The 15,514-nt window shown below is 45.7% G+C and overlaps 1 protein-coding gene across 8 annotated transcripts in view; it reads right to left on the reverse strand.

Annotated features, from left to right (window-relative positions):
* Nucleotides 1–1,420: 1,420 nt before the first annotated feature.
* Nucleotides 1,421–15,514, reverse strand: part of Arel1 (apoptosis resistant E3 ubiquitin protein ligase 1) — a 52,670-nt gene continuing 38,576 nt past the window's right edge. For all 8 annotated transcript variants that reach the window (XM_060387871.1, XM_021634139.2, XM_060387867.1 and 5 more), the window contains 11 exons: nt 14,525–14,666; nt 14,313–14,434; nt 11,593–11,668; nt 11,060–11,169; nt 9,837–10,016; nt 9,260–9,385; nt 7,297–7,426; nt 7,158–7,216; nt 4,497–4,586; nt 3,911–4,086; nt 1,421–3,804 (listed from right to left, as the gene is read on the reverse strand). In XM_060387871.1, the coding sequence (XP_060243854.1) occupies nt 3,702–3,804; nt 3,911–4,086; nt 4,497–4,586; nt 7,158–7,216; nt 7,297–7,426; nt 9,260–9,385; nt 9,837–10,016; nt 11,060–11,169; nt 11,593–11,668; nt 14,313–14,434; nt 14,525–14,666 (1,314 nt within the window). In that variant the 3' untranslated portion in view covers nt 1,421–3,701. The remainder of the gene's footprint in view (nt 3,805–3,910; nt 4,087–4,496; nt 4,587–7,157; nt 7,217–7,296; nt 7,427–9,259; nt 9,386–9,836; nt 10,017–11,059; nt 11,170–11,592; nt 11,669–14,312; nt 14,435–14,524; nt 14,667–15,514) is intronic.

Here is a 15,514-nt window from a genome sequence, read left to right on the forward strand (position 1 = left end):
ATCACAGTGACTAGTAGGTAAACCGAGGTATAAAGTGTTCACTTCTCACACCCAGAACCAAGTAAATGTGAGGAAGGCAGGTCATACTGGCAGCCTAATTCCTGAGTTCTCTGTGTAAAATTATCAAGAGACAAACCAAAAATGTCACGTTTGGTTTCTGAAAAACAATGGACTCATCCTCAAATACAGTCCTGGAGCCAAGCATGGCGGTGGCACATGCCTTTAATCCCAGCATTCAGGAGGTAGAGGCAGGAGAGTTCTAGGCCAGCCTGGATTGTACTATTACAGAGACTCTGTTTCAAAAAAAAAAAAAAAAAAAAAAAGGTGGACATTAAGTACTGAGTCTGGCCCAGTCCACAGTTTGGAAGATTTTACTGTACTGTACTCCCATACTTATATGGTACTTAGTAATGTCCCACTGACTATCACAGCCTCAATCATGTCAAAACAGGCCACAAACAGGTCATAAATGCCAAGGAGTACCTGACGCAGCCTCAGAACATAGGGTTGATCAGGTTCAGCACCAGGAGTCTGGGCTACATTCTCATGGGGCCAAGATGGTCTCAGAGGACTTTTAAAAGTAGCTGTGAGGGTGCAACCAAGGGCGAAACATGCGGGGACCACGGTAAATGGGGATTACATGACAAGTGGAAGCTGCAAGGCGCTGACACTGTTTCCCGCTGGGGGAGGTGGCTTACTGCATACTTTCCCTGTTCTTGTTCTCTTTGGGGCTCTGCTGCTGTTTGATACTGAAAGGGTTTTTGTCTTATGAAGTAGGGTCTCACGGTGTTACTCAGGCTGTTCTCAAACTCCTGGGCTCCAACGATGCTCCTGGCTCAGCCACGCAGGCAGCTGGGACCACAGGCATGCGCCCTACCACATCCACCTTCCTTGAACTTTTAACGTTTGTTTTGTAACCGATGTGTGGGCCTGTGAGTTTATGTGGGCGCAGATGCCTGTGGATGTCCTGGGTCCCTGGCTCCCCTGGAACTGGAGTTAAAGGCAGTGAAGGTGCCAGGAACCAAAGCCAGGTTCTGTAAGAGCAGCAAGAGTCCCTAACTGCTGAGTATCTCTCTAACCCCCTCCTTTAACTTCTCATTTAGAAAATGTCTCTGCTGGACTTTTTGATGTAGAGAACAACAAATTAATGCCTAAAGACGTATAATAGACACCCTTTGCTCATAGTGAACCATTTTCCCCCTCAGGCTCTGAACACAAACATTTGTCCACTGGATTGCTATCTATAGTGAGTAGCGTGGCCCTACCCTGAGGACAGGTACTGGAGACCAGCCAGGGCCCCCAGTGCACTCTATCCACGGCAGATTGCTCCCTGCTTCCAAGAACATACACAGCATCTCTAAACATTTTCCTCCCCAACTTCCTTAAGTACTGACCACCCCAACGCCAACAGTCACTTAGCTCTCGATTCTCGTAGGCATTTTATTTACTGTACAAAATATTTACATCTCCAGCTGCAGACGTCCAGACCTGGCCTGACAATGTGCAGCAGAACGCAAGTCTCTGCCAAGTTTCTAGAACCACGGCAACATTTTCCTCGTGTTTGTTTCATGACTGGTCTCCTTCAAGGACACTGAAAAGCCAAAAGCCAGGAAGGCAGCTGGCCTTCTGAGTGCCTATGTCACAAAGCATAAAGAGAGGAACTGGCCAAAATAAGGAACATGAATAGAAATAACACATCTTTTTATCTCTCCAACAGACTATACTGTATCTTTTCCCCACACTGGCTAGTACCAAAGTAGTATATATATATAAAAAAAAAAAGGTAAAAAGAAAATGCAAAAGAGAGCAAAAATGCTTCTGAACAGTTGGGAGAGAGTGAACTGGAAGGATAAAAAAGCACACAGTACTAAGGGGTTTTGTTAAAGACTCTGGTGCCTAAAGACCTGGGATATTGTAGTCGGGCTGCAACAGTGCCTAGGAGACTGAAAAAGTGCTATGACTAGAGCTTAAAATGACAGGTCTAGCCAAGAATATAAACTGTCCCCCTCTGCAGAGTCTCTAGAAGGGTACTGGAGCCAGGACTGCAGAACCTCCAAGCGCCAAGCCAGCCATGTACCCCAGCTGGAAGCCTTGATGGAGGACTGAGGGGCAGCAGGGTAATGGCCAACCGAATCTTGTACATGCTCCAGGGGAAAGTGTGGGCAAGCGGCAGCACCTTGTCCTGGTCCCTGAGGAGAGCAGTGACCATGTGGCATGGAGGATCCTGGGGTGAAGAAGCCCTGATGCCAGGTCCCAGACCCCGAGGATAAGTGAGGTCAGCACCCACACCAAGAGAGGACAAATGATGACTGCGAAGGAGGTCAGGCAGGAATTCTAGCAGCTCAGGAGGGCTTGTTTCTCATGATCCCTAGGAACAGGAGGGCTCAGACATGCTTCCAGGAGGCCAAGGCACTGTCACAAGAACTACCTTGTCTCGGGATTCTGTGTACTTGCTGGTTTTGGCATTAAAGATGGCTTGTAATATTCTGAGTGTCTTGTAGCAAAGCCTTATTAAAGAGAGAAATTGGGAAGTCCATGTGATCTTGAGCCTTAAAGTTGTTTTCATTCAAACACTAATGAAAAGATGTTATCGTCTTCCGAGAGGCTGACAAATTCTCTTGGATCTCCATGTACCGTTGAACCCAATACAGCTTCCTCCCTCCTAGGTTCCCCTTCCTGGTAACTGATGAGGTCAAGTACCTGGAATTGCTACGTATTTACTGCTGCTGGACCTCCGCCATGTCTACCCCAGAGGACTATGATCACAGTTCCTCCGCCTGAGCACTGCCAGAGACCACCACCAAAGTGAGCTGGCACGCTATGTTCACTGTCCAGCAGAATGCTAAAGAAAGCTCTTAACAGACTACGTAAGTTGGAGGTCAGGCCAAACCATCCTTCAGTGCAAAGAACAAGATCAGAGAAAAGCATCAGTAGTCTTCAAGCCATCCACATGCCTGGACATGGCCCTTCCCCGAGGGAGAAGCACAGCCATCCTTCACATTCTTCTGACGGCTTTTCTCACTGGCTCAAATTCAAGAGGAAGCTTAGCAAACTCCTTATGGATTAATGATCGTCTTTGAAAATGCTCACAGGGAGTGTCTTTTCCAGTTCTGTTACCACAAAGTTCTGTACTACCAGTCCGCATGAGAACTCACCCAGTGCCATGGCCTGTGCCTGCCACTGTGTGGGAGGATCAATCAGATGGCTAGTGTGAGCCCCGTTCTAGCTGTGCTTCTCCTGGCTATTGGTGAGAGGAGGCGATGGGTAGCCCAGGAGAAGGGTCAAGTAGTGAGATCATGGAGGGTATTTCCAAAGAGCAGAGGATGCTGGAACGAGGCACGGCCCAAGGGTCTCAGCATGCCAGCTTTCCAACAGAATCGAGTCCTCTGTGTCATCCATCGTTCCAAGCTACTGAGGCAGATTCAGCTGCAGAGATCTTCAAAGGACCAAATAAAATGACAGCAGCATGGTCCTCTCCTCATGACTGAGTAGAGCTCAGATAGGTACCACGTGCCCAAGTGGCCTGTGGCAAACGTGGACACAGAGAGGTGAGGTAAGAACAATGCAGATGACAGAACACTCCAGACACAGGGGAGCATGCAGTAGCTTCTGGCTAATGGTTACGTGTATTAAGGTCAGTGGTTATGCTTGTGAGCATGTGTCCAGATGCTCGAGAGAGGGCGGGAGCCAAGCAGGAGCGGTCAGAGCATGCCGAAGCCCTCACAGCCCTCGCTGATGGCCAGCTGGAGCATTCTGTGGACCTCTTCATATGAGTCATATGTAGGGAGGCACAGTTGGTTAAAACTGGAATAACAAGGAGGAGAATGATTGATTCTTACTACAAGAAACATGGGCAAGGGCTAGAAAGAGGGTCTCCCACAGGAGAAGCTTTGGGCAGCCAGACACCTACCATGTGTGTGCAGTAGGGAGCGTGCTGTGGGTTGGAGCAGCAATAATCTGAAATGAGGGACATAGGGCGGCAAAGCCTCCGGGTGGGAGTTGAGAGGAGCCTGTTGTAAACTGAAGCAGCCGGGCCAACTCCTCCTGGGTCAGACTGGAAACCACAGTCCAAAACCACCTCATGACCTGGCAGGAAAACACAAGGCTATGGTCACACGTGGTGTGCAGTCTAAGACTGGGTCCCTAAGGGAGGAACAGGATTCTCTGGGTAGGCATATACTCCCATTTACAGTTCTATGGGGCACGAATAACAACCTCTGCAAGAATCTACGTCGTCGCTGGCTCCAAGGGTAATCGCCAGTTGATTGCTTGGCTCCCTTTACTTGCATTTCCCACGTACTGCCCAGTGGTGGTCAAGGTAATAGCCTTTAGGGACCTGAGCTCCTCCCAGCTTGGAGAACCACCTGTTTTCCCCATATCTATCATCTTTTTGCCAGTCAACATGTCAACTTCTTCGACTCCTCTACTCTTTTTCCTTCTAAAACTATTCCACACAAGATGATACCAGTCAGACTGTGGAAACTTTAGCCCCTTACCTTTTCTCTGAAATGCCAGGATCCACCAACCACCACAGCATGGGCTTTGAAGTCAGCCACGCTGATGTCTCCAGTGCCACACATCAGCAGCTAGACAGACAGAAGGACAAAGTCACACTAATTTAGTCAGTTACCTACTGACATGGGAATGCAGAATAAAATCAGTGCTGGGACAAAGACAGAAGGTGAGATCACAGTGCCAGAACGAACTACAATAGGCCAATGGTTTCAAATCTGTGTGGTATGACCAAGAAAAATCAGTGTTAAAAAAACCTACACAGCTTAAACACACACACATACATATGATTCAGCAGGAAAAGAAAAAGTGATTATTGTACAAGCTGGCCTGAGTTGGATCCCTAGAATCCACAGAGGGGACTAAGAAAGTCCTAGAGGTGGACCTCAGACCTCAAGTGCATCATGATGCAAAATATAATTACTCTGTAGTGCATGTGTACCTGCATTACACACTCAATTAAAAAGACAGACAAACAGATATGGCTCAAGCTGCACCCTAGGTCTACTGCATCAGAATCTCCAAAGCTGGATCGTAAGCTTGTGTAGCTGAAAAGTTTTCCTAGGTGTTTCTGGTGAGTGTGCCTAATTCAGAACTGCTATGGACTCTTTGTAATTAAAGGACAAAATTAGAGAAACAAAAGAAATGACTATATGTTCTAGACAGCAGAAAAGCCGCATTTATGAGTGCTGTCTCTCAGGTCTGTCTTCCTTTTGTGGATTGAACTTTTACTACTTCCTTTCAGCTCTGCTTCCACTTGAAGAGACAAACTAAAAGGCATGCCAAGCAAAAAGAAAAAGGGAGAGAGAACATTAATGACATAAGCCCTAAATATCTTGTTGATGTCCTAATTTGGTTCAAGATCCAACATGTTACTTAGTAGACTAGGAGTACCCATCCAATAGCTATAAGGAATGATACCTCTTAATAAAGAGAGAAAAAAGCTCAAACTAAACCCCAGAAGACGTGGTTTCTTCAAGTCCATGCCAAGTTAATGAGTAACTAGGAGTAACTGTAAGAAACGAACTTTCCTTTCCACTGACTTTTATATGTTGTTAGAAATGCGCAGACGAAAACAAAATACTCCAGTGTCCCAAAATACTAGCACTAGGTAAGAGGTTTACTAGAAGTTTTAGACTGAGGATTCATTGTTTAGATTTTATATCTCAAGGCACAAGAAGCGATAAAATTCAGAAGGCTTTGACTGTTCTCTAAGACAGTTCAGCTAACAAGAATAAGTCCACAACATCACCTGATACTAATTTTTTTTTCTTATAAATTTTTAAAGGATTTCTTTTTTGTTGTTTTGTTTTTCTTTTCCAAGACAGGTTTTCTCTGTGTAGCCTGGGCTGTTCTGGAACTCCCTCTGCAGGCCAGGCTGAGCTTGAACTAAGACATCTGCCTGCCTCTGCCTCCTGAGTGCTGTTTCTGACAGGGAACAATTCTCAGACACAAACTCCTTGGGAAAGCTATGGGAAGTTAAAGATTGTAATGTTTACTGTACGGATCATCTGTGAGGAGCAGCAAGTGAAGAAAAACTGACTGCTTTGTTCTTGACTCATAAAGAACTTTCATTTAGCTAACTATAAAAATGGTATTTTCCATCTTACAGCTAACTCTTGGTTGATACAAAATAGGAAATATTAACAGTTACGATAAATATGTAAACACACACACATTCACACATCCTCTGATACTATAGATATGTAAACACACACATGATTTTAAACATAATCCCATTGTGGGTTTTCTTTCACTCGCATATAGCCCATAGGAACTTTGTCTTCCTCATTGCAGTTTCTGTGTATCTCAGCACACAATTCATAGTTCACATATACCTAAACAAACACATTGTATAATCTCCTTAAATGTCACAGGACATCATGAAGACTGCACTTGGTGCCAACACTCCTTACAAGTCAATTAATATCAATAATAGTTGATAAATAATAACTACTATTTTTCATAACTACTTGCCACTTTCTGTCTTTCAACATTTCTAATTTTTGAGAACCGAAGAAAGGGTCACTGAATAGAAGAGTAACAAGTTAATCCAGGGATGGAGAGACTGGTCACTGCTGTTCTTCCAGAGGTCCTGGATTCAACTCCCAGCACTGACATGGCAGCTTATAACTGTATGTAACTCAAGTTCCAGGGGATCCAGCACCCTCTTTTGGCTTCTGCAGGCACCAGGCACACACATGGTACATACACATGCATGCAGGCATAACACTCAAACACAAAATAAAATTTAAAAATGTAAAAAGTGAACCCAACTCCTGTATAGTAAAAAAGACTTTCCAGCTACATAGTGAGACTCTGTCTCAATCCTCTCACCCTCCTCCCTCCAAAAAAGGGCCTTCCTGCCACACCTCTAAAGAAGGTACAGCAGGCAGGAGCCCATAAGGCATGCTCTCAAGAACAGCAGTCTTGGGGTTGCTGAGATGCTTTGAAGGTAAAGGCATTTGCTACCGACCAAGCGTGACCATTTATGTCCAATTGGGAAACTCGTGTTGGAAGGAGAGAATTAAGCCTACAAGTGGCCTGTAGACCACCACATGTGTGACACAGCACCGGTGTGCCCCTCCACACACGTTAATGAAAAGCAACACAGAACAAAATAATGTCAAATTCTAAGCACTTACCTCAAGCTCATTCTCATCAAAAATCGCCAAAAGGTTCTCAGGAACCAACTCATTTAAGCCTGAAATGAAAGTATCCAAGTTAGAGCCGTACCCCCAACTACGACACAGACATCTTGAGCACAAGGAGACAGGAGCCCACCTTTTAGGAAATGTTCCACCTCCTCTTTCACTTGACTGGCCAGCCGATACTGGGCTAGCAAGTTTAAATAGAAGATTTTATTTGCATTGGTGACTGGGGTTTGAGCTCCGCCTGTCATGAGTTCTACAATCTGAAACAGGAGGCAAAAGACAAGACAAGAAGAGGTTGTGGATAGAAGACTGTACGATGTAGCAGCCTGGAATGTTCTACAAGCCACATAACTGGACTCCCTCAGCGTCAGCCTCGAGTTTCTAAGCTGCACTTGGTTCTCTAACACACCTGCTTTTACCTTTCCTTTCCAACCATCAGGGCTCAAGCTTCTGTAACTCTACTAGCTATGATTTCCAAGGTGGGTGCTAAGTGAGGTCTTCTCCCATGCAGTGGAGCAGTGGTGACGCAACAGGAAGATACTATAGTCTCTGGGTATATTTTAATCCATTTCCTACAATTAAACCACTGATGACCTTTTCTCAAAGAAGCTCTTTCATAACTCAGAAATTCTAAGACGGAAACAGTTGTTCCCACACATTCTTCTATCTCCCAAGTACACAAATGGAAAGAACAATGGCTTGAGACTTGGAGATTTGGCATCCAAAACTCCAGCCCTGATATACTAACTGGCTATAAAATTTCACTCTGTTAACTATTTGTTAAAGAAAAGCTGAGCAAGCTTCCCGAGTCACACACAGAATTAGTAAACACACACACAGATGTGTGCATACCCGTGGGCACACATATACAGACACACCCTCCAATAAACAACCACTGAGAGGCATTCAAGGAAGACGTGCGTAGTTACAACAGCTACCCTGGAGAGTCTGCGTATGGAAACCAAAGTTGTCTCCACAAGTGAATGACCCCCTCCATTAGCTCCAAGATCAGATTTTAAGGTCCTAATAACAACATTTTAATTGCACTGATGTGAACAATAAATCTTAGTAACATTTCTTTGGCCACAGCTAGAAATGCTTATTCAAAAACAAACAAATACACCAAATTATAGCAGTAATATATAACATATATTATATATTATCATATACTATATAATATTTCTAATATAATACCCATAATTAAAGGGAAAAAAGTTCTACTGTCTTAATCTACTGAGGCTCCTACTAGTGAACAACCCGCGCTGTCACTAGGGCCAAGGACTGTAACCCACCGCTCTGTTCTCTAGCCGCTTTCTTATGCCAGCTCAGGAAGCTAGGTACAGACCTCACGAGCACAAAGATAGAAAACAGGCATTCCTATCGTTTTTCAGTAGAGTATTTAGTTTTGTTCTTTTGAGACAGAGTCTCTCTATGTAGACCAGGCTGGCCTTCAACTCAGAGGTCGGCTACCTCTGCAACCCAAGTGCTGGGATTAAAGGCTTGTGCCACCATGCCCAGCTGCCACGTCTCTTCAGTCATTGTTACGTCCCTCTTAATTGAGTATTGTTAACTAGTTTTATAGTGACACTACCTTACCTAATGAGGATTAATCATGTATTATCACTGAGTAGCTTCATTATTACCATCTGATATTGCATAATTACACAATGTAACAAAAGCACATTTGCTACAAATACATATCTGGCCAGTGATCTCAGCACTCAGGAGGCAGAGGCTGTGGATCCCAATGAGTTCAAAGCCAGCATGGTCTATGTACCAAATTCCGGGACGGCCCAAGCTACACAGTGAGACCCTGTCTCCATACAAAACAAAACAAAACTAAACAACAAAAAGGGTTTTAATATGTCCAGGCACTGTGTTAAACTAAGAATCAGAGACCTGCATCACAACTGCTGGTCACTGACACAGCTGTCCCTCCCAGGCCAGCCTGTGCAATGACACTTGGGTCATCATTCAGTCCTTTGTAGGGTCTTCCCTTCACTGCAGAAAGTCCTACTGACACTGCTTTAGAGGCACCTGCGGGGGGGGAGGGGGAGAGGCAGGGACCCATACATCCTGGTCTTCTTTCTCACCTTATCCAGTTGACCTGATTTGTTATATTTCTCTTCTGCAAAGACCAGCTCCATCTCACTCATGTCGTTGTTGAGGATAAAGCACACTTTGGACTTATAGAATTCTGGATCATCTGTTTCAAAGTACTGAGGAGAAAGGAAGACACCGAAGCACATAAACACTCCTTGCCATGAATAAATTTTAAGTGCTTAACACCACTTACATCTTCAACCTTAAAAACAATCAGCTTGGGGGCTGGAGAGATGGCTCAGAGGTTAAGAACATTGGCTGCTCTTCCAGAGGACCTGGGTTTGGTTCCCAGCACCAATGTGGAAGCTCACAACCATCTCTAACTCCAGTTCCAGGGGATCTGATGCCCTCTTCTGGCTCTGTGGGCACCAGTTATGCATGTGGTGCATGTACATATATGCAGGCAAAACACACATAATGCAGAATCTACAAATAGATAAGATAGATAGATAGATAGATAGATAGATAGATAGATAGATAGATAGATACGGAAAAAATCAGCTCGTGTGAAAAGATCTTAGAGCCAATGGCCAGACTGGTTAGTGGAAACGCACACCTAAGATGTACCTTGTAATGCATACGGAGTCCTATGATTTGGGCCAGGAAAGACCGAGTGAAACGGGCACGGACCAATTGCTTGTAGGCTCCTCCTAGAGAGGATTCATACAAACACTTGCCCACCAGCCGCCCTGCAAACTCATACATCTTCAAGCGCAGGTGAGCTGGGCGATTAGGGTTAGGATGCACCTGTCAAAGAAAGAGATGGAATGGCCTTTGACCAATTTTCTAGCTAGTTCTGGAGAGAGCCCCAGTCCTATGTACTATAGTTTGGACCTGGAATGTCTTCAAAAGGTTCATACATTTAAAAATTTTGGGCCCCAGCCCAGAGAGCCATTGCTGGGGCTCAGGATACTGAGGGGTGCCCTGGAAGAGAACTGTCTGGTCTCTTGCTCTCCTTTTGTGCCCCAGCCCTGAGGTGAATGACCTTGCCATACTCTGCCACTATGATGTGCTGCCTCACCACACACCCAAAAGCAACAAGGCCAACCAGCCATGCACTGAAGCCTCCAAAAAACTCTATGGTGAGGTAACACGTTCTCTTTATAAGCTGACTGTCTTGGGCTTTATTACAGTAAACAAAAGCTGACTCAGAACCCATACCAAGGGAATTTCAGTTTATGGATCACAGAGCAGACACCTGAGTAATTTAAACTGACTGGAGGACAATGGCTACTAAAGAACCTTAGATCAGTTTGTGGCCCTAGATGATCTGGGTACAGGTGATATAATGCCGGTTCTAAACGAGAACTTTCTCCAAATAGTCAGGTACTCCACTCATGACTTTTTTTTTTTTTTTTTTTTAGGGTTCAGACTTTGTTGGTTCAACCAGAAATAGCAAAGGCAACATAAGTACTTTTCCGGGGGTGTCATCACAGACATGAAAGCCACCCTTCGAAAAGCCACTCATGACTTCTTTCTAGTCAAAGATCCAGGACAGAAACAAACTGCTTTGGGCTTTCTTCCTTAGAAGTATTTATTATTAAAAGTGAGTAAAGTAGCCATTACTGTATAACACTGTTAGCCAAATACTCAACTATCCACTTTTTCCCCTATTTTACAGATGAGATAATGGAGCCAAATAAAAGGGAGGCAACTTGATTAGCTCATTACAAACAACACATTAACAGCAAAACACAAGTTGTCTAGACTCCCAGGTCAGCTCGGTGAACCTCTGTATTCAGTTTAATTTTCACCCTCTCCCCCCTCCACTGGGGAAGGCACAGACTCACTAGCGCTTGGTTGTTGTCACTGAACCGGGTGAAGAGCTGACTGGTGGTATCAAACAGTGCTTTGCAGATTAGCTCAAACCATTCCCGGCGAGGCCCTCCCCAATCCAAAGCTGAAAAAAAAGTATAGAGAAGATGAAAAGTGATGCTGGCTTACCCTACCTCCTATTACATTTTCCCCTTAGTTATCACTCTCCTACTCCTTCAATCCACTACTTTTTCTTCACTGACACTTTTTGAAATCCCACTTCTTTCTGAGGAATCTAAGGCATTCTGGTCACTAAGCTGACAGGAACACAGGAGCTCGGAGAGCCCAGGAGCTGGACACTCCTGGGTCTGCAGTGGCCACCTTGTCCTCCTGGTATGAGCACTAAGAGCTCACCCCCATGTCTCTGTTCTCCACCGTGCCATCCAGTCAGATCCCTGGCTCACAAGAGCCTGGGTCTTTTGGGGAGGTTGAGGAGGATGGTTTGGGTTTTTGGAGTGTGGGAGTAGGAAGGAGAGTTAACATGATAAAAGGAAACTTCAAAAGCTACCTTCTTCATCCTGGAAAACCACTTCAAAGTTCTTGCTCCAGTCTGAGATGGAAAAGTTCCGAGTGGCCTTCAAAGACTATAGAGCAGAGAGAGGAAGAAAGCTGTCAGAACACTGGCTGGCACCATCAGCTCTTAAAGAAAGACCCAAGAGCATCAACACTGTCCACTGAGCTACCGCCACATGGAAGTGATATATACGGCACACAAGTAAACGTCAGTGATGTTATCTTATATTCAAATACACAGCTCTTCAGGAGAAATCCAATATTTAGAAGAAATAGTGGCAGCCCACGTCCCAGATGACCCTAACCTGGTGCCATGCAGCTCAGGTAGGTAGAGCATCCCGAAAGTCATCCGTGCCCAGTGCCACATGGCATGGTCCTAGTGTAGCACTCCTGAGAAGACCCCCAGAGGCCAAGAGTACTACTAAAATAAGCAAGTGGTAGCTAGATGGAAGAGAAAGAGAAGCAGAAGGATGTCTGCACAATGAAGAGAGGTAGAACTGCCGACTCAAGGCTAGCGAGTCAGCCTAATGGGAGCAGCTGGCGATGCCACATAAGGCCCGATGAGGTTCTGGCCCCTGCTGCCTCCAGGGGCCATGTCTGCAGCTGTGGCCCTGCAGCAGAGGGAGCACGTTACTACCAAAGGCTAGGCAGCATCCCTGGTCTGGGCTGCCTCCTGAGGCCTGCTGACGTCTGAGGGCTGGGCAGAGATGGCTGCACCGCTCACCTGGGCTTCATGGCAGAGCTGGCCCTGAGGCATGAAAGCAGAACTGGCCCTGCCATTCAGCAGCTGCAGCACTCAGAAGAGCAGGCCCTACACACTTCTCCCAGGAAGCAGAGTAGAGCTGGCCCTGGTTGAGGGGGTGGGGAGGGTATCGCAGTTGAGTTGGCCCCAAGGGTATGAGTGTGGGAGAGCTGTCCCTGCCCATCACTGGTGGCAGCACTCAGGAGAGTGGGCCCTGCACTTCCCTTGGCAGCAAAGTAGAGCTGGCCCTACAGGCATGGGTGTGGGTGAGCTGGCCCTGAGGGCATGAGGGGGGGGGGCACCGTCTCTGCCCTTGGCTGGCGCAGCATTAGATGAGCTAGCTGGGGCAGTTCTAGAGAGCTCGCCCTGGTGGTGTGGGTGTGGGAGAGCTCATGGACTGACCAGCTCAGCTACCACTCAGGCCCAGACCCAGGGCTGAGTGGCCCACCCCAATGTCTACCCCATTTATGATCTGCTGAAGTGTGTGAAAGGGCCGGTCCTACAGATCCAAAGCTGCAGGATCTCCATGACACAGGGCAACAACAGGATATCCAAGAAGCATCCGGGTGAGTTTCCAGTGTTGATAGTGTAGCAGAAGCTAGAGGCCTCAAACCAGACCAATGACTAACTGCAACAAACAGTGTGGACAAAAGCGTATACTGTGGAACACGCTGTGAATACTACACAGCTTCCACAATGAGATTTTTTTTGAGGGGAGAGGGGAGAGTGCAAGGGCAGAGATTAGGTATGATGGGATGAGTTGCTGAGTGGGACTGGGATACAAGATGTGAAATTCATAAACAATCAATAAAAATCTAAAGAAGAAAAAAAACAATCTAAGCAGAGTAGCAAATCCCCATGATCCCAGCAAACATGAGGCTGAAGCAGGAGGACTACAAGTTCAAAGCCAGCCTGGTCTACACTGTGACAACGTCTCACTAGAGAACAAACAAACAAACAAAAAAACCATCTAATTTGAAATCAGATTTGGAACTTGAAAGTTAAGATTGTTTCTTTTTTTTCTTTTTCTTTTTCTTTTTTTTAGAAACTTCATTTTATTAATGAAAAACCTCTTATCGAAAAGTTTTTGTTTTTTTAAGATTCAAGTAAGAAGCTGTAAACAAAAGAGCTAGGGAGTCTCAGTTTTCAGTAAAGTACAAAATATGCACTAGATATCTTTCTCGATGAGGCAAAGCCACACAGCTAGCCATGCCACATGGGGAGTGTGGCTGAGAAAGGGGGGTTTCCAGTCACTCCTACCAGAGCCAAACACCACAAACACTTTCTGGACAGGCACCAAGCTTCTCACTCTTAGGGAATGTCAGACCTATGCCAGTGTCTGTGTGGTGGAGACAGACACTCATCAGGTGTTCCGTTTCTATCAGAGCCGAGTGACAACAAGAATTACTTCCTTCTAATCTAGAAGAAGCCTCTACCCAGGGGCTGTACTCACAGACTGCTTCTCTAACCACTGCCTCCACCCCCTACACTGAAGACTGTCCAGGAACTGCATTAGCAAAGACCAGAAAGCTGATGTGTCCTGAGTTTCCTCTCAGTTGCATGCCTCTAACACAGTGGCCCCAACCCAAAATAACAAAAGTATATACAATGAAAAGAACAAATAGTCTCTAGTATATTTAAAGGGAGAAATTTATGTTTAAAAAAAAAAAAAAAAAGAGTCCAGCATGGTAGTGCACACCTGTAATCCCAGCACTCAGGAGGCAGAGGCAGCTGGATCTCTGTGAGTTTGAGGTCAACCTGGTCTACAAAGAGAGTTCTAGGGCAGCCAGGGCTGCCAGAAAAAAAAAAAAAGAGAGAGAGGAGAAAGAAAGAACGAAAGGAAGGAAGGAAGGAAGGAAGGAAGGAAGGAAGGAAGGAAGGAAAAGAGAGAAAGGATACACTGCAGGTTATAAGCAAATACTGAAGAAGTCCTTAGCTGGAGAACTTGGATATAAAGATGAATCGTTACCTACCGATTCCAACAAGGCATGTCTGCTGACCTTCAGGGTGACTTTGGAATGAGGTCTCTTCATGTGTACCTGCCGAAGCTCTCGCTGGAAAAAGTTGACCTTGTCTTGAAAGGTTTCCGAGCCTCCTGGGAAGCAGCAAGGTTTGCTAGGACTTAGTCTCAGAGCACGCTCTGCAGCCCCACACCCTCACGCTTCGCTGCCTTCCCCACCCTTACCGATGTTCTTGTGCAGGGAACGGATGAAAGTAGCTGCTAGAATGTTCCTTTCCTTGCAGCTGAGCTCCACAGGAGGCTGGATGCCATCATCCACCACCAGCGTGAGGAGTTTATGGACAGGGTCAGGGCCAAGGTATGAAAACTAGCAAAGAAAATTTAGAAAGTGGTTAATTTAAGCTGTAAACCCCTTGATCCCAGCAAAGCCTTTCACATGCCTACTCTTCTACACAAACAACAAAAACAAGGCAATCCTGTTTTTTTCCCAATAAGTATCTCCAGAGTATACCCCTTGTATATCTTACACATTTATTCGGTACTTATGCGCACACACGCGCGTGCACACATACGAGTCTGGAGGCCTGAACTCTGGTCACTAGGCTTGACTGGCGCTCTTAGCTGCTGAGCCGTCTCACCAGCCCTATCTCAGTGTTCTGCTATTTAGAGTTTTCTGCTTGCCTTCTTGTTCTTGTTTTTACTGTGTGTGCCCACACTCTGTATATATGTATAGTCTTCAGGAGTTGGTTCTGCCTTGCTAACACTCCAGGCCATTTTGCCCTTGAGCTTCTAAGCGATTCTCCTGATTGTGCCTCCCATGTTGCCTCCTGAGAGCTGGGATTATGTGCCACCACATATGGCTTTTTATATGGGTTCTGGGCATCAATCAACTCAAGTGGTCAGGTTAAATTGACAAGTACTTTCACCCACTGAGCCATCTTGCTTGGTCCCTTTTCAAGTTTTTGCTGAAATTATTTGAGTCAGAGACACTGCCCGGAAGTAAGGACCAACACTGCAGGCCTTCCAACATAACACAGAAGGGAGTATGAGCAGCGGCACAGTAAGCAGCTCCACACTAAGCACCCTTCAAGCTGCCTGGAGACAGCCATCTTATAAACAACATGCCCAGCTTAGAGCTGGGCTTTGGGCCCAGAGCAATTAACAACAAAACCAAAAAAGACACATGCTTTAATGTCTGAGAGCATCCTTTCTGAT

Source organism: Meriones unguiculatus, chromosome 7 (genome assembly GCF_030254825.1).
Source record: "Meriones unguiculatus strain TT.TT164.6M chromosome 7, Bangor_MerUng_6.1, whole genome shotgun sequence".
Taxonomy (NCBI): Eukaryota; Metazoa; Chordata; class Mammalia; order Rodentia; family Muridae; genus Meriones; species Meriones unguiculatus.